At 44.1% G+C, this 24,295-nt stretch overlaps 1 protein-coding gene across 1 annotated transcript in view; it reads left to right on the forward strand.

The window, feature by feature from the left end:
- Positions 1-2,547: 2,547 nt before the first annotated feature.
- Positions 2,548-24,295, forward strand: part of arid1ab (AT-rich interactive domain 1Ab) — a gene marked incomplete at its 5' end in the record, with an annotated part of 53,122 nt that continues 31,374 nt past the window's right edge. The window contains 3 exons of the mRNA XM_080532435.1: positions 2,548-3,525; positions 22,264-22,479; positions 23,309-24,004. Of these exons, the coding sequence (XP_080388561.1) occupies positions 2,548-3,525; positions 22,264-22,479; positions 23,309-24,004 (1,890 nt within the window). The remainder of the gene's footprint in view (positions 3,526-22,263; positions 22,480-23,308; positions 24,005-24,295) is intronic.

Consider the following 24,295-nt stretch of genomic DNA (forward strand, 5'->3'; position numbering starts at 1 on the left):
TGTTTATTGTTTCGTTTTTTTATCGAAGGCCCCCAATCAATCCTTCATATCAGGTAAAAAAAATAAAAGGTTACTGGCTGTATTCCTCTGGCATGGTTCCAGGGCTACTGCCGTGAAGATTGTGGAAAACCCACGGCACCAGGTTGAGGGTGATGCATCATGGTCAGTTTCGCAGGGAGGTGGCTGTGGTGTACAAAGTAAATACTCTTAAATCATCACCCTGGGACAGATGGCTATGTCACATGACCCACACAAAATAAGAGGTAATGTGACCAGAGAAGTCAAGCTGACAGAAAAGCATTTTCATAAGGTGACCAAAAGTAATTCTGACACTTTGAGTTCTGCATATACATGGAAGGAAATGTGACAGAAGACCTGAAGATGGCATTACAATGAGTTGTCTTCTTTTTGGCACAAATCTGCGATAACACCTTTGTCTGATTCAACCAGTGTTATTTTAGGGGGGTTGGTGGTTTGAGAGCCTATAGGAAGGTTCTAGAATTCATCCAAAGCAGAGTCATACCAAGGTGATCATACCAAAGCCTTCCTCTGCCTCATGTTAGTTGAGTCGTTCTTTGAATCAAACTCTCAATACTCCATAATGCTGCATCCTGGACAACAACCAGTATATGACTTTTGGAGGCTGATGATTTATTTTAAACAACAATCAAACGATCTATGAGGGATTGTATGTGATGTTTATGATTTTGTCTTAAATTCTTCCTGAATATGGATCTGACAAACTTGTTTTAGTCATTTCACTAAGGAGAAACTAAAGAAATGTTATTGAAAAAAACAAAAGGGTGCAGACAAAAGATATATATAATCAGGTTAAACAGGCAAGAACTCTGCTGAAATGGGGGAGGGTGGAAAATAGGAAAGGAGGAAAGGAGACAGGACCCCTTCCTTCATAATAAACACCAAGTTTATGCAGCTAAAGAGAAAGAAAGACCCCAACCCCCTCCCCTGTCTGCCTCAGCCTATATTCTGCCAGCACAGTACACTCCTCCCTTAGCCAATATATAGTCAACCGCTGACCCCCCACCCCCACACCTCTCTTTAAACATTCACAAGCTGTCCTTCCAACCTTCATACATGTTGGAAAAAAACTAAACTAAACTAAAACCAAGGGGATCCCTTTTCCATGCACTGAGAAATGTCAGCTTGGCCGCACCAGAAAGCTGCATTGCAAAGGGAAAAAGGGCTGTGCTGAGCTCTGTGCTGCGCTGTGCCCATCCCCCACGTTCAGATAGCAAAGTTCTGCTGCTTTTGCAAGCAGTGAGGCTGCTGCTGCTGCTGGGAGAGTACGAGAGGCAGGCAGGCAGGCAGGGAGAATGAGGAGAGGGGGTGGGGAGGGAGAGAGAGAGAGAGAGAGAGAGCAGCAGAGTGGGGGAGAGCCTGGTGTTCTCATTTTATTATTTACTTTCTACTTTCTCAAAATCTCCCTGGCTTCATACTAGGCTTTTCTATTGAACCACAAGCATCTTTTTAGGTTAATTTTGTTTTAGATATAGCATTCTATGTTGGATTTAAGTGGCCTACACTGTTTTTTTTCTCTCACTCTGCGTTTCTCTTTTTTTCTATCTTCACTTCCTGCTCTCTGACTGGCTCAGTCCATCCCCCATCCTTCTTCCTTTTCTATCCTCTCTCTCGCTCTCTCTCTCTCTGTCTCTCTCTCTCACACACACACACACACACACACACACACACACACACACACACACACACACACACACACACACACACACACACACACACACACACACACAGGCTATAATTTCATGCTTTCCCCTCCACAGATCAAGCCCTCTGCTGCTGTTTCTCCTCTCATTTGCTCTCAACACATGGAAGGAATCACTCCCACTCTCTGTACTCTCTGACTTTATGAATACAGTCACAGCACAATAAGCTGCACAATGAAATAAGTGTCTTCAATCCATCCTTACAAAAAATGTAAGAATAAGTATCTGAACATCTTGTAATATAAATGTATGGCCCCTCACAATAGGACGATTACAAGTTAGGTGGTCGTACAAAAGGCCCAGCATTTTAAATGTTATGAATCATATGCAATACAATATTTCTAATGTTATGTTTCAAGACTTATCAACTTCTAAATGAATCGTTCATCACAAAAAACGAGTTGCATACCACTGTTATAGTCCGCTCCCAGTGATGTCCCACTCCGGTCCGTCTTTTGCGTTCGACTGCGGGCTTCAGTAAAATGGCTGTGTCTCGCGGAGCCTCGTGCTGGTTCGGTCGGTTTCTTGCTCATACTCTCGTTCTGTAACAGAAAGCCCCCCCACATTTTGTGTCGGTTAATTTAATTCCCTGGAACCCGTATTTATATCCTTCCAGTACAACTTTTCAGTCAAATCGGAGTCGGGAGTGGATGCCGGATTAGGTCCGGAGGTAGGGGTAATGAACCGGGACACGGGTAGTACATTGTTATAAAGGAATTGTATTTAATGTGCAATGCTGTTCAGAGCTTGATTGTGGAGTGACTCGCTACTGTGAGAGAGAGAGAGGGAGAGAGAGAGGGATATCATGGCCGCTCAGGTCGCGGGTAGCGTCGCCACTCTCAACACTAGCCCGCCGTCCGAACTTAAAAAGCCGGACCGGGGGGAGACACAGGAGGAGTCGGTGTCGGTACCACCGGGAGGAGAGAAACAACATGAAAATAAGGAACCGGGATCTGACAGCGGCTCCCCGGGACAGAAGGAGCTGCCGGACGGGGCCGAGGCTGGGAATGTAGGGGGAGGTGGTGGAGGGGACCCTGACATGAAGAACGGGAACGGCAACTCGTCCAGGGTGAATAATAATAATAACAACAACCAGAATGATTCGGCGGGGGGACAAGAGGGGAATAATAGCCACCCCGGGATGGGCCACCACCACCACTCGGGGCCCTTCCCTCCACCTCCTTACGGTTACAACCAGCACTACAGCCGGGGCCCTTTTCATCAACATGGCGGACAACAAAGCCCTGGCATGGCAGCAGCTGCAGCGGCAGCGGGGCCGGCAGTGATGGACCCCGGCTACCCGCCCAACAACTCGCACGAACACGGCTTCCCCAATCATTTTAACAATTACAGCCCCTTCCCCAATCGGACTTCTTCTTCTTATCAGGGCCAAGGAGGGTACGCCGCCATGAACTCCCCGCGTAATACTAATAACCAGCCCCCGGCGGCTGGGGGGCAGCCAGGCAAGAGCCAACAGCCAGCGGGAGGAACCACAGCTAGTATGGCTGCCTCGTACAATAACCAGAGGTATAACATGGGAAACCCACAACCCACGTCTACCCCGACTTTAAACCAGCTCCTCACGTCTCCCAGCTCCACCAGGAGCTACCAGAACTACCCACAGGGAGACTATAGTAACCAGGAAGGGGCTAGCAGCAAGGGACCGGCAGCAGACATGGGCAGCAGCGGCCAGTATGGTGGGGGCCATCCGGGTTGGCAACAAAGGAGCCACCATCCTCCTATGAGCCCGGGAAACACTGGACAACCTCTGAACAGAAATCAGGTAAACTTTTCTGCTACTGTGTCTACTTTTGAAGAGAGTTGGAACCACGAAACAAGCTCTGGGGTAATGGTAGAGTCAGTGTTGCCTATTGCAATGGACCTGCCTGCCATTGTCTATCTGGCTCTCTAAAATGGCTGCCTCTCTGTTTCTCTCCTCCTACAAACCTCCTATAAGAGCATTTAAATAGTAACACAAACTGTGCTGGTATCCAAAGACTGAACTGTCAACATCCCCGGGTAAGATGTGTGAAACATTGCTTGGTTAAGGAGCGAAGGGGACAAGAGTTTGTGAGGAGGAATAAGGGGGTGAAATGTGATTTTTTTTCTTTGCAAAGCTTCTTGTGATGCTTCAGCCCCCAGACAGTACGAAGCGCAACGATACTGTTCATTCTTGAGCAATAAAACGAATCCCTGTTGTTGGAATAGTTTCTGTTGTTATTCACTTGATGTGATGTAGTAAGTCTCGCGTTTTGTTGGAGACTGTAATGCCAATTTGATTACCAACATGTACATAGCAAGATGTTAACGATAGAAGATGATGTTCGATTAAATCGGAATATTTGGTAAACAAGCGAATTGTATGGAAAAAGTACGACTCTTGACAGCAGTGAGTGACCATGGCCGATGTTTGTAAATGTAGCAAATAAGTAGAAACATTTGTATCGTCTGATAATGATTCCGATTGTTCGCTACATTGTAATGAAGAGGACTGTTTAATGTTGCCATGTAATTGGCAAAAGAGTTCTTCCCTGTGCCGCTTATAAACAGGGCCAGTGATTTGAGTAAAGTGCAGATTGCTTTGCTTTGGGATTTGAATTATGGAGGTAAAATCCTTCTGTCAAAGCCAGGAGACAGTTGGTCTTAGGTTGACATGCTAGCTGAGATCTGATTGGCTCCCCATCCTCTGCTCCTGGCCGTTTATAATTACATCTAATGTAAGGCTGCAGAAATCCCTGATTAGCTTCGCTAGTGTCAAAATGACAAATCATATTTTTCTTATCCACTTATCCATTTTCGGGGTGTACTGCATGCGATCCAAACACAATATTGATTTGGATTGTTATCGACACTCTGAACTATTACATTTCACTTGACTTGAGTGATGTTATTTGACATTTAAGATAAAGTCAACGAATGTGTGAGCAAATTATATTTGGGGGTTTCTTTTTTATTGAACACATCTTGTTGTATAAGTCCACCTGTCCTGCAGTCATTTGCATGATGTCTGTATGACTTGTTTCTCATTCTTATACACTGAATGGCTAACTAGCATCTTAGCAGTACGTTACATGTTGGTTCACAAACATAGGACCAAAGGCTGAACATCTTGCTAAACTGAGTACCACACTTCATGCTGATTCTGTTACAGCAGAGGGAGTAGTAGGTGTGGCCGTTTTCCCCTTGACCAGAATGCTGTTCCTCACTGATTCTGGAACAGTAGTTGTGGAAGTCAGAATGTCTTGAGTTCGGTGAGAGAATCAGACTGGCTGCAGTTGTTTACAAGCAGCCAAGGTGTCAGCCAAGTGTCACTGCTTTGTTCACTGGGTTACAATGATTAGGCCTCCTTTCTCATTGCAGAGTGGGTAACCATGTCAACAGTGGTACCCTGTATCCCTCTCTCTGAATATTAGCCATATGTATGCCTAGGTGTAGAGTTGTCCTGACACACCTGAAAAGTGATATATCCTTTGAAGTGTAGATGTGAAGTTTATACCTTTGAAGTGTAGATACATTTTCCAACATCATGAAGTCTGACAACGGTGTATCGTAGCCTAATTCTGAAGATTGTTTTGATTTGTTGGTCATTTTAAACAGGTTTTTATTTGTTGCTAACTGTCACTGCTCAATTTTGCATTCATGGGCCCCTGGATGTCTGTTCAATGTGTATTATTCTTCTCCAGGTGAGTTCACGCCACTGGAAATAACTGTTAACAATGTTATTCTTTCTCAGAGGTATTTCTAGACTGCCAATTCTTCTATAGATGTGGCCTGTCTAGTGGACTGGACAATTTAAAACTCAGGACTGCAATTTGCGATGAATTCAAGCACGGGTCTGCATGTGGAGAGAGGGCAAATAAATTGAAATTAGCCTATGCTGTGGCAATCTACTATGGAGAGCCTTGTGCAAATCAAGTTATTGTTAAATCCATTCAGTGATTTACATATTATTTTGGGAGATGTGTGCACACACTCATGTTCTTACACTGCTTACATTGGAATAATTGAACAAAATGCACACTCCTCAGCCTGTACATGCCCATACTCTGCTGTGCCTGCAATGCCACTATGTCACTCACCTGTATGTGGGCTCCCCGTCCGTGCTATGTTTTGACTTCCTATCAGAGAAAGGAAGCTTACACTGGTAAATTCTTTGGAAAATGTCTCAATCCCAAAATGTTTATTGTTATTTATATATTAATTTTTTTTACATTACTTGCCCTATACCTTTGCCCCTGCATGTTGTACAGAGCAGTATCTATAGCAATTAGTCTACTTTGTAATAATAACACAGATGTTTGTGTTAGGCTATAGGCCTAACTCAAGTCAAGTAGCCTATAATAAGGCCTGCTCCTTACTTCACCTGTCCATATAGCCTAGGCCTACCATGTAATTTCCTTTAGGCCTGCTAGTTAACATGTTAAGGTTAGTTACTATAGCTTAGTAATTACAGTGGTATTACACAGGTAAAGGGACCACTTAATGTGAAGTGTTACTGAAATGTTTTCGGTAGACTCATATCTGCCTGATCTGTGTGCATTTTCCTGTTCTCTGGCCAGGTTGTCAGAAGGTAGGCCTAGTTGTGAAGTGGTGTAGAGTTGAATGAGAAAGTGACTTGCCTAAGGTGCTTTAGAACAGACTTTGAGGCAAAGCTGAAGTAGGGAAATGCCTCACTGGGTGAACGTTCTGCTAATTGGCGCTATCTGTTGCAAAGTCTGCCTTTGAGTGTAACCGTTGCTGACAGAAACACTCTTTTCTGTGGGATAGAGAAGTCTGCTTTTGAGGTTGAAATGAAATCTCATTGGTGTCATGGAGATTCAAGTAAAGTGTCAATTTATTTGGTTACATTAGTAAGGAGGACAGATGTGATATTAGGCCATTGTTGTGTGGGCAGACATTTAGCCTAAATCTGGCTTTAGAAATGTTGTGTCTGTGTAGTATTGAAGTTTGACTTGGTGGACCTGATGTGGCAGCCAGCCGTCCAAAGTCCAGTAGAGGTTTTAGTTTGACAGGCGTTTTACTCAGTTTCTTCTTCACTCCAACTGCCCAGAATGGTATCTGTTGCAGTTTGTGTTCTTGTTTACGGCCTAAATCTGTTTTCATGGCATTGCCATGTGTTAAGGACTTGGTTTCCCAAGTCTGTAGTCAATTGTAGTCTGTAGATTACTGTAGAAGTTATATTTGTTAAAGGAGGCGTAATCTATGGATGTTCACCTAATTCTTGTTTGATGTGATGTGATCAGACAGTAAATAGTAGCATATTGGTTAATGATCATTGAATGGCTATTTGACAGTATTTTGGGTATAATTTCCGTCCAGGTGTTTCCCCCTAGCTCTATGTGATGAGTGAGAAAGTATTGACGTACCATAGTGGATGGTGGGAAGAGGTGTGCTGTTCACTCAAGAAAGCGCTCAACTACACTACACAAGAATTAGTCTCGTGACAAATCAGCTGGAGATGTTTTGATCCTTGGTAATTTTTTATGTATGTCTACAACATCCAGTGATCTGAGCGATTTGACAGTTGGGAGACACGATCAGAATCGGAACCAGGCCAGCTCTTTTTCATGTCAACTTTTGCAGAGACTTCAGCGACGTACCAAGAGAAGAATGTCTTGCTAGTTAGCTGCTGGATTGGCTAACATCTAGATTGTGTCTCCTGGTAGGAACGTCTCCAAGTGGAGGCGCAAGACAAGCAATGTCTCGAACTAAAATCGAGACTGGTGTGAATGTACAGTCAATTTGCAATGCTGAGTAATGATTCTCCACACGCTACATGGACAGCGTGCTGCATCACGGAGGTGTGTGTCTATGTGACAGGCTGGTGTGTGTGTGGGAAAGGGAGAGAAAGAGTGTCAGTGATATGGAGGGGGGATATTTTTTGTGAATGATTGTGTGTGCGCGCACTAACATTACTGTCTGTGTGTGTGTGTGTGTGTGTGGGAGGGGGGGGGGGGCGGGGGGTGGTGATGGGTGTGTGTTCCTGGTGGATGCCTCAGGAGCTGCTCTGACCTGCTCATGCTCCACGTGCCACCAGCCACCCGTCTCTTCAGTAACAGCAGGCTTTTCCATCCCTGAGACGACAGGCTATTGGGCAATGCAAAGGAGGACAGTCTCTCGCTCTCTCCATCTCTCTATCTTTCTATATCTCTTTGTCTCCCACCCCCCCACCCACCCAGTCCTGATCGTTACCTGCATTAGTGGATTAGCCTGTCCACTTTCCCCATCTCTTCTCTTCCAACTCACTCACTTCCTTTTTACTAAGCTGCTCTTCCCATAGCTGCATCAGTGGTTTATCTGAATATGGGGCAGGACTTGGAATACACCAGTGGTGTTCTATAGTGGACTGGATGCTGCATAATAGCTAAGAATGCTACCTAGCCCTACATATTCAAAAGTGCAAACACATTCACAAATACACAGAAAATTCTTCTTAACGTATGGACAAATGTCAGACTTGGGCATTTGCAATGAGCCACGTTGGAATGTAAGGGCAATTCATTTCTTTTGACATTTACATTTAAAATGTGCTAGATTAGCATAGTAATATCCCTCTCCAAGCTCATGCTAGACTGCAGACTTCATTTACATGATGTATCATGTGTATTTTATGGGAATAGTGTTTAACCTTTAAATGGGTGCTGCAGAGAGCGACTGAGGGTTCAGTTGTTGATCCTGGTAGGTAGAGATTGATGTTACCTCAAGGCTCTGGTAGGATAGGCTACACTGCTACAGTTTATGCCTATGCACAAACGTGTTTGTGGAGTCGAAGCAGGTAGTAAAGAGCATTGGGTCACTATCCCATCTCAGTGGTGGCACTCCATTAGCAGGCCCAGTGTTCTGACTTCATCCTATGCCAGCAGGAAATCCTTCCTTCCTTCCTTCCCCCTCATCCCAACCCTCACCTCCCTAATGAAGGTGTGGCAGCTCTATCTCATACCATGTGTATGCTTCTCTTTCACCTCAGGATTTGCATGCTTGACGCCTAGGCTAACTGTTTCTTCCATTTGAGGATACGTGCAAATTCACTAGTCCAATGGTTCTATGCCTCCTGAGGCAGTGGTCTGTTAGTAGTTCCTAAACTGTTCCCTGCTATGACCTACCCAACAAACAGTTACTTTTTTGGTACCAAAAAAAGAAAAAAAATATTTTTTCTTTTATCAGTGACCTATCAAGTAAACTAAGTCAATGATGTAGGTAAGACCCTACAAACATTGTTACAGTAACACTTAATGGTGTGAATCTTTCCCTTCAGACCGATTTGATACGCATCTAGATACATGGTCCACGATATGATACAGGAAAGATAGATTAAAACATCTAACGATTTGTTACAGCTCTGATTCGATACGACACAGTTCAATTCAAAATTAAAGTGAAAATATTTATCTTCCAAACAAGTCCCTTTGTTTATTTCCACACAAGTGTTCAGTACATTGCCGTGAACTTGCAAAAGCTTAGTTAGGCTTGGTATCGCCACTGATTTCCCAAAACGGTACGATTCCGATTCACAAGGTTTCGATTCACGATTTGATTCCGATTTGATTATTTAGTTACAATTTTGCTTGAATATGAAAGTGATTCTCAGAACTAATGCCATAAATGGTTCAAGGAGCCCTCTAACATGCATTGTTAAAAATATCAATGTTTACATTAAGAATTGACTCCAAAGCAGTTACATGAATGTAGGCATACTTTTTATTGGAACATAAATGACCATGACCAGCATTGGCCAAGTTGTGCAAAATCAGACGCTACAAAAAGTGCTTTCTTTACTGCAGCCAGTGTAAATAAATGAGCTACAAATATAGCCTACCTGTAAACAAGACATCACTTATCCCTCAGGAAAATTTGCTGTAGTGTGATTGTCGCAAATAGCTTATTTGCATTACAAATTAAAATGTGCAAAACACTGGAAATAGTGCAATAGATGAGGGTAAAAAAACTCTGGACTTTGTAAACCGTTAAGTCCATGAAAGCCCTTCATGACTGCTTTCTCACTTTTTGGAGATGGTAAGATTTTTCTGCAAGAAAAGGAGCTGATCTACATGTTGCAGAGTGATGCAGCTTCCATGTGCAGTAACGATATCGGCAGCGGTTGAGAGAACTCTCAGAAGGGACGCTGGTCCTGGGGACACACAGATACCGCTTTGCTTGGTATTGATATCGCAGGGCTCGACATTAAGCCATGTCCACTTATCCGGGACAAGTATGAGAAGGACTTCATCCCGCAGTTGTCCGACGGACAAGTCAGAACAAAAAAAGAAATCAATATGTATTAATATCTGCAAAAAATGAATTCCTCCTTCCGATCTGAATAGTACAAAATGTATTACAAGCGATGCCGCGCCTCATTCTCGCTGAGGCGATGTTATAGAGTAGAAGTTCATTCATAGTTCGTAAATTCGCTCTGAGAGCGCCAGACCGCACGTCATGCGTTCAACGTCATGAAGGGATCAAGTCATTTGATTGGACGAGGCATTCCATGAGTGCTGATCAGATTCCAGAGCGAGTTTACGAACGCAGCCATAATGTAGCTTACGTTGTGGGTCGCCTATCACTAGTGCCATTTGCATGAACGCGTATTTGCTTCTTCTCAATGCCGCTTATTTTCATGTCGTTCGATGCAGTTGTATATTTTAGGTTTGACGTTTTAAGACGAACACATCGCAATGCGTACTTCATAATGGCACTAATGATGGGCAACCAACAATGTACCAATAACATCCACAATAATGAACTACGAGAGCACTTAAATAGGCCGACATAGTAGTTAACAAGTAATACGAAGGGGGAGTCGGAAAACAGCACAACACCGGCAAAGGCATTATTTGAAGCTAAGAGGATGAGAACGTTTCTATTGAGTTGGACAATTTGTGACAGAAACGGCGGTCTGTAAGTGGTGGATCAGATTGCTTCCATTTGGGGAGGGGGGCGGGGTACTCACCCAAAGCATTTTTTGTAAATATTCGTAAATATTCATCACTTTTTGTGGCCAATCTTAATCTAAAAGAAATCACTGATTACCTCATTGCAGGGCTCGACATGAACGCCGTTTTACTTGTCCGGAGCAAGTAAAACTTTCGCCGGGTTTGTTTGTGCGAGCACGACGATGCTGCTAGATCCTGGATATTTGTACCTGTGTGCAGGAAGAACAACAGCGAAGAACAACGCGCGAGACTAGACTAGATGATCGTGAGTGAAGATATTATCAAAGCGTACGGGTGATCGACAGGCGAGTACGCTTTGATAATATCTTCACTCAAGATCATCTAGTCTAGTCTCGTTGTTCTTCCTGCACACAGGTAAAAATATCCAGGATCTAGCAGTGTCGTCGTGCTCGCGCAAACAAACCCGGCGGAAGTTTTACTTGCTCCGGACAAGTAAAACGGCGTTAATGTCGAGCCCTGCATTGTAATAATTTTTAATAATTACAAAATATTGTTTAATGAATACATTTTTAAATAAAGGATACATTATTATCAAATCAATAGTAGCAAAATGTGTTATTTGCACTAACATACACTCACCGGCCACTTCATTAGGCACACCTTGCTAGTACTGGGTTGGACCCCCTCTTTTGCCTTCAGAACTGCCTTAATTCTTCGTGGCATAGATTCAACAAGGTGCTGGAAACATTCCTCAGAGACTTTGGTCCATTTTGTCATTATAATATCACACAGTTGCTGAAGATTTGTTCCAAGAAAATATCCCCCACACCATTACACCACCACCACCATCATTTCCGCCCAGAGAACTGCTGCTCACTGGATATTTTCTCTTTTTCTGACCATTCTCTGTAAACCCTAGAGATGGTTGTGCAGGAAAATCCGAGTATATCAGCACTTTCAGAAATACTCAAAACAGTCCGCCTGGCACCAACAACCATGCCACGTTAAAAATCACTTAAATCACCTTTCTTTCCCATTCTGATGCTTGGTTTGAACTTCAGCAGATCGTCTTGACCATGTCTACATGCCTAAATACATTGAGTTGCTGCCACTGGCTGATTAGGTATTTGTGTTACCAATAGGGCTGGGTTCAAAAAAATCGATTTCCCGATTCTGAATCGATCTTCATTGAATGAGCGATTATCGATTCATAAATCCCGAGATCGATCTTTCATGCATTTTCCTGCTTGCAGCTTCAACCCGCAACGAGATCTCGTGGCCAGATCTCAAGCTACAAGAATTTATCATATCTCACGCAATGAGAGGTCTCAACACTGTAAAATCTAAAAACATGGCGATGGCAGGGACACTCAAGTCACCACCAGGCTTAAAGGCAGATGTCTGGGTGCATTTTGCATGTACAAATTATGACGATAGAGATGAGCAGGACAAAAGCAAAGCCATATGCAAGCTGTGCGCAGTGGAGGTTACATTTTGTGGAAACATCACAAATCTACGGAACCATTTATTGACGCATCACCCTGACGTGAAACATGAAAAAGCGGATCCGAAACAAGCCTCGCTGATAAAGACGTTTGGTTGCAAATTACAATCAAATTCTCCGCGTGCCCAACAAATTACAGAGGCTGTAGCAAATTGTATTTGCAAGGATATACGCCCGTACAGCGTTGTCGAAAATGCTGGCTTTCGAAGCCTCGTCAGTGTACTAGAACCACGCTACGTGTTACCGACACGCAAACAGTTGAGTGAAGTCCGCGCAGGTGAAACGTGACATCGCAACTTCACTTCAGCCAGCAGAGAGTTGCCATAACGTGTGACAGCTGGACATCCAGAGCAATGGACTCGATCCGTGTATGTTTTTGTCAGTTCGATATTCCTTTTGAAAACGAAAACGGATTGACTTGTCAGCTCGATATTCCTTTTGAAACCGAAGACGGCGTGACTATAATAGCAGTTTATTTTCTATTTCCAGAACACAAACAAGAACATAGATGGTCCCGTGTATGTTTTGTCAGTTCGATATTCCTTTTGAAAACGAAAACGGATTGACTTGTCAGTGACGTCATACGAGAGAATTCTATTTTCTGTTCCTCTTTGAATCGGCACACTCCAGCCAGGTGGCGTCCTAACGATTCCCACCCGAGTTGGGGTAGACCACGCCAACTTCTGGAATATGTAGGGGTGTTATTATTTTTTTTCCTCAAACACAATCACTGACACACAAGAATAGGCGCGCGTTCCAGCGCCGCCGAGTTGCATACAGAGATGGGTAACCTACCGTATTTTCCGGACTATAAGTCGCACCCGAGTATAAGTCGCAGCAGGCCAAAAATGGGTCATGAAGAGGAAAAAAACACATATAAGTCGCACTGGACTATAAGTCGCATGGTTCAAGGGAACGGGCTTGGCGGAATCAGCGGGGAAAGAAGACCCTGTTGAGCTTGACTCTAGTCTGGCACTGTGAAGAGACATGAGAGGATTTGTAAGCCCAGGAAGGACATAATTCACGTTAAAACTTCTTCTGAAAGGTTAGAAATACTTAAATTATCGAGTGTAAAGCCAGGGCTAGCTAGCGCGTTGCTAACGAAGGTTAGCAAAATGGCGTCGCGGGAGCAAGCAAACAGGATGGAACAGCCTCTGAAAGGTAATAAATGACTTTAATATCGTGTATAACGTTCATAATAGCGTGTATAACGTTCATAATATAGTGCTTAATGTCCACATTGTCGAGTGTAACGACTATTTATCGTGTATAAGGCCATGACAAAGATAGCTTGGTGAAAAACGGAAGTAGTTAGGATGAAGGGCGGCCTACAAACAATGCAACATTGAACAGCCTCTGAAAGGTAATAAATGACTTTAATATCGTGTATAACGTTCATAATATCGTGTATAAGGTCCATAATATCATGTTTAATGTCCACATTGTCGTGTGTAATGTCCACATTGTCGAGTATAATGGCTATTCTATCGCGTATGTGGCGCTAGCGGAAGTAGCAAAATAGCCTCGCGGGGGTTACTTAGCAACATAGAACAGTCTCTGGAAGGAATAAATGACTTTAATATCGTTTATAACGTCCATAACATTGTGTATAAGGTCCATAACATCATGTTTAATGTCCACATTGTCGTGTTTAATGTCCACATTGTCAAGTATAATGGCTATTCTATCGTGTATGAGGCGCTAGTGGAAGCTACTCCTTGGTTCATGTCAGTCAGAGATTACCGTATGTCAGTTCATGTCAGTCAGAGATTATGAATTATTGATATATAAGTCGCACCTGACTATAAGTCGCAGGACCAGCCAAAGTATGAAAAAAACCGCGACTTATAGTCCGGAAAATACGGTATATCTAATCGTGCACCCCGTGTTACGTCACAAGCTAAAATCCAATGGGGTTGCGAGGTACAACCCCTGTATTTTAACTTGGAAAAGTCCGAACGAACCCCCCTCCTTGTCAACGCCCACATGGCTGGAGTGTGCCGATTCAAAGAGGTTCTAAGTGGCTTGGAAGCCGAGATATTTGCACTTATAGATTTTACATGGCGGCCACCTTGGAAATCCAAGATGGCTGCCATCGACCATCTTGATGAAGTGGCTCCCACCAAAAATTGAAAGCTATGGTGATGTAGAGCACATGGAAAAAATGTGGTGCTTTTGTCCGGCGCGTCCCCATCATTTTGCTAAGCTGCCGCACTATATCTGCGATACCGATATCAATCCGATATTTGTATTTATTGTTTTACTCCTGAATAATAACAAATACTTCCCCGGTATATAGTTCACAACAACAGTTGGCTATTAAAGGCTGCCAGCCTTTATTCAAGCAACAAAAACAGTACTCTGCAGTACTCAGTGACCAACTGGTTTAAAGTTAAAAACAATTTAAACTGCAGCATTCAGCATTGTAGAAAAATAAAGAGTTACTGTCTGATTTCTAGTTTTAGTGCCTTCATGTTTTTATTCTATTTATCTTCTCTTACAAATGGCAAATCAATTATAGCAGCCTTTTTAAAAGTGTAGCCTAGTGACGCTGCTGGTGAGACCAGAAACCAGTCGCAGAATCAAAGGGGTGTCAACAATATCTGCTTTTCGTTTTTTTCATAACAGGCAACTTGAATGTTTAAAGTACCACTCGATATAATATACAACAGTTTAACGATCACTAAATACTTATAATCTGTGGGTTGGATTCACTGTTGCCAGAGGCTACCGGTAAGTGATACCTGGCTTGTAAACATACTTTCGTTTTAGAACGAAACGTTAGCCGCTAGCTGTTAGCAGCGTTTTTAGCAGTCACCATTCTTGAGCAAAACATTGATACAAACAAACATTCAAATACTCGTGTCGTCTTGAATTCTTTTCCGATTTCAATGTATGACGCATCATTTGAAAGCTTACCATCTGTAGTTTCAGACTATGTAAACAACCGAAAAATTACGTAAGCAAATGGTTTATGATTTCACCAGCTAGCATCATGACATTGTCAGACTCATTACACACAGGTAGCTACTAGCCAACTCTCGTGACCACTGACTACTACTGTTGTATCACGTGAGTGACACGCCGGATCGCGAGCCCCAGATCGCTGCCTATTTTTTCAGGACCAATATCGCGGCGATATCAATATCGGATCGGGACATCCCTAGTATATTGCTACAAAATCTTTATATTTGGACAGGTAACTTGACCTCTCGGACATGTAAAGGTAAGTTCACTTGCCCAAAGGACAAGTACCTGAAAAAGCTTAATGTCAAGCCCTGGATATCGCTATATATGTTGATATCGCTTTGCCTTGAGTGAAGCAGTGAAGCACCACCACCATGCTTTTAGATTTAACCGCGTTGAGACCAATTCTTGTTGCACGAGATCTGTCCACGAGATCTGGCCACGAGATCTGGCCATGAGATCTGGCCAAGAGATCTTGTTGCGGGTTGAAGCTCCAAGCAGGAAAAGGCATAAAAGATCGATCTCAGGATTTATTAATCCATAATCGCTCATTCAAATTAAGATTGATATTGAATCGGGAGATGGATTTTTAACATCTTAAAACAACTGCCAGTCACACACAAATTAATTGGATTGTGTTAGGGATTGGGGGAAATTGAAGATTGTTGGTATAGTAGAGACAGAGTTGCAGACAAATGGGTTGTGGAAAGACTAGGCAATACCTGTGGCCTCGGTCCACATGTTGGCTGAAGTTGAATCTACGCAACAGTGTGTTTCTCGGTTTCACTGACACCATGCTGTCTTTTCAAATGTGTTGAAAGGTTGGTGGTACTAACCCAGTCCAAAGTTTGCAAATCGCAACACTTCTGTCCAGATTGCTTTTTTTTAAAAATAGAATCCGAACTGTTTTCAAATGTTCTACTTCAGACTGGTTGGCACGTTAAACTCACTAACTGTGTCCTCTGACATTTTAGCAAGCTCAAAAGACAGTAGTTGTTTTGTTATTTTGAGTGTGGCTGGTGGGCGTAATGAACCGAACAGATACCGTAAAAGCTCACAATAAACGCCCAGTCTCCAATAACAGCCTGATTCTAAAATGCAAAAAGCCAAAACATGTGGGCTGTTATTGAACGTTCTACGGTTAATAGCAAAGACGTTGAAAGGCCCACTCCTATTTTGGCAAGAAGTAAGAGAATTGGGATGACTCTTCCCAAAATTAAACCAATTACTTTAATAATGCCGTATCAGTTTATGGCCGGTTTGTGACAGCCAAATTCCACCTACATTTGGATCAGTGATTTGCATCGACGTATCGGTGAATCGTTACACCCCTAGTAACACTACATAGGGTTGCCCTATGCTTTTATCTGTCTGATGAAGATGTTATTACTCAGTAACAATGTTTAGTTGTAACATAGTATTTAAGTCATTGCATGATGAAGTTGTGCAGTTTATACAATAACAAGACTTATGTCCTTTTCTAACAGGATGTTACACTTTCTGAGGAGGTTTCTTCACAGATCTATGATTATGAATACATTTGCATTAATATCATATGTTACATAATGTAGCACTTTGATATAATTATTTTTCGTAACATTACATTCCCCAGGCTGTTCAGACTTGCATGAATCACATCAGCAATGGTGGCGGTGCTCTGCGACTGATTGTGGCAGTGAGGCAGTGAACCAGGTCCTTAGGTGGCCTTCCTGCTTCATTCAGCAGCAGGGTATTCTTGGCGTGGTAGAGTGACACACTTATCGTAATGGGTCGTCCAGGGTGCTGGTGGTCAGGCTAAATAAGCATCCTCAGCGCAGCACCGTAGACTTGAGCCTACTCTGGGACATGGTGATTGTTTTGCCTCCACAGCTGGAATCGTGTCTCGGTCCGGTTGAGCTCAGTCAGACCTCACCACCAACTCTCTTCTCAGGATCGGAACTTGAAAACGGTGACCTGGAAGATGAATTTGTCTGACAGGTTGACATTCTGTAGTCAAGGGGAATGTTCAATCTCTTATATCTCTGACCTGACATCACACTTACAATAGTGGCAGCCGTGAGAATGTCCAAGGCAAGTTGCTCTCCTTGGCACTATCAAAGGGAAGATTTTTTTTTGTCACTGAATAATAGCATGCCTGGCAGTTGAGACTTCAACATTGTGAATCATTGTGTTTTCTAACCATATGAGAGAACAGTATTCACAAGGTTGCTGTCAAACTAAGTCATGTGCAAACTAGACAAAGTACAAGAAACAATCTACCTCGCCCTGTAGGGAAAGAGGTGAGCATGCAGAGTGGTCCCTCACTTCTCAGTCTTAACTTGTCTCAAGCCAACACAGTATGCTTATAAGTGCCCTATCTTTTATGTCTTTTTCAAGCTCAATTGGCCTGTTAGCTTAGTCGCATCCCGTAGCTTCCAGGATGCAAATTGAGAGTTTTTCATCGATGTGTGCGAGCTCCTTTATTTCGTCTCCCCCTCTAAATCTTAAGAATTCTTTAGAACAGCTGGGTGAACATCTGGGCGGTGAGTAGTGTGGTGCCTCCTCAGACTGAAAGAGAGATTTCTTTTTCTTTTCTTTTTTTTCTAGTTATGGAGCGGTCAGCTTTGAGTTGTAACCACTGCTTCTGTAAGCATTGCGGTTGATGTGTGAGAAGAGAAACAAATTGCCTAATTGAGAACATGGCATGGATTTAGCTTTTTGTTTAGATTAGCTCTTTACAGCCTACAGATCGTTCCAGCAAAACCCACCTGTGCAATTTACAACTTAGCCTCTAGCCATAATGTATACTTAAAGAAACAAAACAATGTAAAAAACACTTACACTTACTTCCTTACAGTGTGGTATGTGATATTAGTATGTTACATATGTTATTTATCAAAGTTGTCATGAAATGTATTATGAACATGTCATGTGTGTGACAGGAATCTGAGGATGGCCCAGTGTGTGTGAGTGCCGGTGTGCGTGTGGAGGGTTTACTGCAGAACAATGGTCTGTGCAGTGCCTAGGCCATGTGGCCATGTGGCGGATTAAATTAGCAGCAGTTGTTTATCGTCTGTCCCCAGTCCATCTGTTTGACTCGGCAGAGTCGGCGCAATCTCTCCTCAGGCACAACTCCAAGCCCCCCACTCCTCTACACACACACACACACACACACACACACACACACACACACACACACACACACACACACACAGACACCCCGCCCCGAATCAGTCCCCACCCCCTCCACCAGCCCAGCCATGAGACAATATACCCAGTGCAACCTTTTCTGCCAAGAGTGCTTTGGCTTTCCTCTATGCAGATTAGCCATGTGCTAATTGCATTTATTTATTTATTTATTTTCGGGAAAGAGAAAAAAGGGCAGGGGAGGAGTTTCCTCCAGCAATTGATTAGATGACTGGGCAGAAAGATTGCGCTGGATGAGTTGAGAAAGCATGGTTGGGTGTGTGTGTGTCTGCTATCTAATGGTTTTGCTCATAAAACTTTAAGCTTCATTCACTGTAAGTTTATATATTTGTTTTTTGTCTTCTCACCTGTCAGTAAAAAAATGAAAAATGCCATTGCAAGCTCATCTGAATTCTGTTTTTAGAAAAAGGCCTAAAAGCTTGAATGAATTGCCACAATTAGGGAAATTGCAGGATTTTAAAGAGGTGATTCACCAGGAAAAGTACATCTTTCAAAGCCGTGCTTTTAAGTACAGGCGTACATCTAATGATTGCAGGAATCATAATCAGAAGCGAATCCTGATTGAGCTTGTTTGATTACCTCCGAGACTCTTTATTCATAGAAGATGCACTGATCTACTGTACACTTCCACAGCTGAGTTAAGGAGTGGAAAGCCTGCCATAACAATCCTTGACCTCTATCCAGAATATAGACAAGGCAGCTTGCAAAGTGCCTCTGTCTCTGTCTCTCTCTTTTCTCTCACGCCTCGTTTTAGAGCAGCCCTCGGGAGGCTTTCCATGCAGTGTAGTCTGTGTCAGAGATTTGAACAACTTCAGCAAACAGATCAATGGAGACATTGAAGAAAAGCTTAAAAAAACACCTTACTGCTGTTTGATGACTGAATGGATGCTGTTCGACCTTTTGTTATTAATACAACAACACAATGGAACACTTAAATCAGTGGAATTACTAAATAAAATGTCATTCACTCATATATCGTTTTGTAGTAATAGTAGTACTATTCTTCTAATAGTAGAATACTCCCCATGGATACTATGGGTATGGACTAATTGAATCAGAATCAGAGTTCTTTTATTTGGCCATGTATATGAGCACATACAGGAAATTTACGTGGTGAAGTTTATTATGCAATTAGAATACATGCACACACCATTTTTCTCTGCTGGTGGTCTTTTTCATGGGATGATTGTGGCAGGCCAGAGCCTGCCCCCCAGGCACTGGTAGAGTCAAGGTTCTGTACACAAACGAGAGGGTTGTCAGGGGGACGTCAACACAGTGGTACAGTGGGAAAGAACAACAGGTTATACTGATTTAGTGGGTTCCAACAACTTCTAGCTCATTTTGGAGAGGGCTGTATCCTATGGTTGATGAGGTCAGGTAGCTAATGCTGTGCATTAGGGCTGGGCAAACGATAACAATTTCTTTTTCCGATAATCGCAAGAATTAACGATCAATTATCGATTAATCGATAAGCTTTTTTTCCATTTTTTTTCCATTTTTTTTTTTCCCTTGGGGAAAAAACTTTATTTGTGTTGCTATTGCACACATTCATTCATTCACATTCAAACTAGACACTACAGTCAGATAACAATCCTCTTAAACAAGGCAGTGAGTAGCTTAAATTGTTTAACTTAAAAACACATTTTACGTTATCAATAAAAATATAGAAAATAAGTAACTCACCATAGGAGCAGTAAAAAAAACAGTTACTCACAAATAGGAGGATGACTGAAAACGTTAGTGTCCTTAAGAGCGTCCAGCTTAACTTAAATTTAAACTCCAGCGAGAGACTGTAGGCGGCAGGCCTACTGGTTCTTGTTCAGAAAGATGATCATGTTAACATGTTCAGGGGTGAGAGACGAACGCAATCTGGTGACACGTGGACAATCTAATTTCCATTATTATTATATAAAAAAAATAAAAATATTAACGATTATCGAGCAAAATATTTTGTGATCGACCAAGATCCTTATCGATCAATTATCGATCGTCGATCATTGATGCCCACCCCTAATAGAGACAGTAAAGATTGACAAGAAGGATGGGTGAGAGAGAGGAGGGATGACATGCAGGATATGGCCGGAATCGAACTGGAGACCCTGCGATTACATGGCTGACGCCTTGGTGTGCTACGCCACCAAGCGCCCCATAACACTAATGACATTTAGGCTAGCAACATACTGTTACATAGTACATTAGTACGCAACCAAGTTAAGCAGGTAATGTTATTACAGAAAGCGGAATAAGGACCAATAATGCACTCTGCTTCCATGCTTTAACCAGCTCTCTTCAGTAGCTTTAAAGCAGCGTTTTACTATTACGAAGCAGGCTGTAGTGGGAGATGTGAAAGGTGGGGGATATCGTTTGGCTGGCTCTCTACCGTACAGCCACTCAGATGGGGTTAAAAGTGCATGAGAGGTCACAGGAGAATGACTACAGGGGCCTGTTACCTCTTCCCTGCAGCGTGGTCCGTAATGACCCAGGGGACCATAGTAACACCTCCCCTCTCCCCTCCCATTTTCCCATGCACACACAGAACACACACACACACACACACACACACACACACTGTCCATGAACCTGGAGGAGCTCAGGAGAGTGTGGCCTGGGGGAGGCTGTGCTGGAGGTAAATTGTGGAGTGGAATCTGTTATCTGGGATGATGTGACCCCCCTGACTGCCCAGAGGCCCTGTCACACACACACCCTCAGTGTAGTCCCTCAGCCTCCATACTGCCGGTGTCATTCATACCGTGCCAAGACTGCTTTATTAAAACCCAGGAAGAGCCGGGCCTGGCCCAGGTTCAAACAGCAGTGCAGCTGGGACCTGTTACATTTTCGGCAGACTGCCCTCAGTCTCGCAGGCTATAAATAGCTTTACTGGTTGTCTTCCTAAACCAATGAGTGAGCTTTTGTGGCGTGAGGGGAAAAAAAAGAAAAAGCTGATTAATAAATGTGGGAAAGAATGAAAGCTTTGTTGTCTACTGTCTATGCCCCCTGGTTGAGGATGCTTTAGGTGTTGGTGGTGCTTCAAAGAATTCATTGTAGGTAGCATCCGCTTTCACATTGTGCAGTGATGGCCTGGCATTTATGTACAAAGGTAGACACTGAGATGGAACAATATGAGATTGCCCTCGCTGATCTGTGTCTGAGTATCCCATCAACACTCTCTGTGTGTGTGTGTTTATGTTGGAAAGGCCCAGGTGGGATTTCTTCCTGCTCACTTCCTCATTCGCACACAGCCATTGGAGCTCTATGACCTTGGCTCCAGCTGTGGAACCGTCATACAAACCTGTGGGTTTGTCCCCTTACCTCCTGCTCCCCCTACCTCCCCTCTTCACCCTGCCCCAGCCATACCCTGCCCCAGCCAGCTGTATGACTGTGACACCAACCCAGCCATGTGGAGCTCCCCTTCCCCCCGCCCAGCCAGGCTCAGCCAAGGTCAGGCCTTTCCCCTGACAAGCCTCCAGCTGAGGGGTGGGCTCCACTCCAGCCACCGCAGACACTTCCAGTTCCTTGAGCTTATTTTCATAGAAACACTCCCAAACGTCTCCACGTAACAGTATCCACCCACTGGCACAATGATCTCCTGGGCAGGAAAACGGTCCTGACGGATATAGTGGGCTCATTCATTCATTCATGGCCAATTGTTTTCCCTTTTTAGTGGGAAACTAATCCAGCATACTGTTTTAAATGTAAATTTTTATTGTAGTATTTCTTAGGTGTATTTTCTTATTATTTTACGTCATTGGTTACACAGGAGTTTGCCGTGATATCCCATAAATTGTTCTTAGCTTTGATTCATGTTTTAAGTGTCTCCTAGGGTGACAATGTTCTGACAGTTGGTTTAAAAAACTGTTCTGACAGTTGGTTTCATCAGGAATAATTGGAAGATGTGCTTCTTTTATGCGTGCGTACCTTTTTGAACGCATCAGTCTATTCGTTTTTGGTTTCTAATGAGCCCTCTATTCTCCAGCCCCCCAGCCCGATGGACCAGGTAGGGAAGATGCGAGGCCAGCCGTATGGTGCTGCCAACCCCTACACCCAGCAGCAGCAGGGGCCCCCACCTGGGGCCCAACAGGGCGCCTCGTATCCAGGCCAGGGCTATGGACCCCCAGGTCCCCAGAGGTACCCCATGGGTATGCAGGGCCGCACCCCTGCCGGCATGGGCAGCATGCAGTATGGACAGCAGGTAAGCGACTCACACTTTCTCTCTCACTTATCAACTGTCGTCGTTTTCTTCAGATCAGATCAATGCAGATGAAGGACAAAGGTAGGAGGAAGCCACTTAAGCTTATAGAGAGGCAGCCTGTTGGCCCCTTCCTGTCCTCCATACCCTCACGTCTAGGCCACGTCGTCCTTATCCTGCTCTCACCTTCCTACTGTTAAGAGTCCCATCAGATCGCACAGAGCATTCCCTAAGTTAAACACTCGCATCAGAAACGTCCATGGAGACACTGCTTCCATGGATGGGTCTCGGGCACACTCAGGGGGAATCCAGACGAGCCTCTCCTGGGTTGGTGGCTCCATGTCCACTGTGTTGTGTGATTATCTCACACAGGCATGTCGCCCCGCTGTGGGCTCGATAAGCACCCCATAGAGAAGCGGCTCTCACAGAACAGAACCACGTCTTCCAGTGATTTTTGATGCATGTCTTTTCCGCTCCCCGTATTTTACTTGGAATTCTTGAGAGGGTAAGTGGTCCGCTAGACAACACACAGCGGTTTTTTTTTTTCCCTCTTCCTGCTGTACTCTCTCTCGCAAGGTCAGCATTTTCTCTTTTCACGCTTCTGGTGAGTAATGAAATGCAAGTACTGTAGAGTGGGAGAGACTTCATGTACACAATTGCAGGATGAAAAATCGGAAAAGCTTAAAATGCCCAGTGGACGGTTCGAGAGCATTTAAGAGGCTGTATTTTCTATTTTGTGTCTATTTAGATTTAATCGTTTATGTTGAAATGAAAATATTTCTGGATTTTTTTTTTGTTCTAACCGCTAGCTCTGATTGTATCCCTTTTGTAGATGGCAGCCTATGGACAGCAGGGGCCAGGGGGCTATGGCCAGCAGAGCCAAGGTTACTACGGCCAGCATGGCCCCCCACCGCATGCCGGCCAGCAGCAGTCACCCTACCCTGGACAGTCCCAGAGCACCCCTGGAGCCCAGGCACCCTACCCACAGCAAGCCCACCCATCCCAGCCCTCCTCTCAGCACGGCCAGGCAGGTGCTCCTTACCCTCAGCCCCAGGGTCCTCCCCAAGGCCAGCCTCCCTACAACCAGCCCCCGCCCGGCCAGCCACCCTACACCTCACCCCAGCCTCAGCAATCACAGCAACAGGGTCCCCAGGCCCAGCAGGGTTCCCAGGCCCAGCCCAGCTATTCTCAGCCTCCAGGCCCAGGACAGCCTCCACAGCAGCCCCCCTCGCAGCAGCAAGGTCCCCCACAGCAGCAACAGCAACAACAACAGCAGCAACAACAGCAACAGCAACAACAACAGCAGCAGCAACAACAGCAACAACAACAGCAGCAGCAGCAACAACAACAGCAACAACAACAACAGCAACAACAGCAGCAGCAGCAGCAAACGGCGGCGACCCCGCCACAGGCCCAGCAACCACCAGGGCATGGGCAGCCTCAGCAGGGCCAACCCTCGCCCTACTCCCAGACCCCTCCGCTGCAACAGCAGCAGTCGCCCTTCCAGCGGTTTCCTCCTCCTCCCCAGGTAAAACACCATCTCTGTCTGTCTCTCACAGCTCTGAGTCGGGTGAGCTTCTCAGGGTTGACTTTTAGGTTTTCAAGACTAGCTAATTCTCTAAACAGGATAGTTGCATTGGATCATGAATGTATTTAACATGACCCGAGGGTCAAAGTTGATTATTTATGTGTTATTTTAGCCAAACAGTATTAGCCGTAATGTGTTAACCGTGCAAGACCGTAGTGTTAGCTATTCCCTACTGTTCCGTATAGAACCATGAAACCTTGACCTAAGGGTGTCTGTTCATCTTGACTGATG

The sequence above is a fragment of the Nansenia antarctica genome (assembly GCF_963989245.1).
Source record: "Nansenia antarctica genome assembly, chromosome: 5".
Taxonomy (NCBI): Eukaryota; Metazoa; Chordata; class Actinopteri; order Argentiniformes; family Microstomatidae; genus Nansenia; species Nansenia antarctica.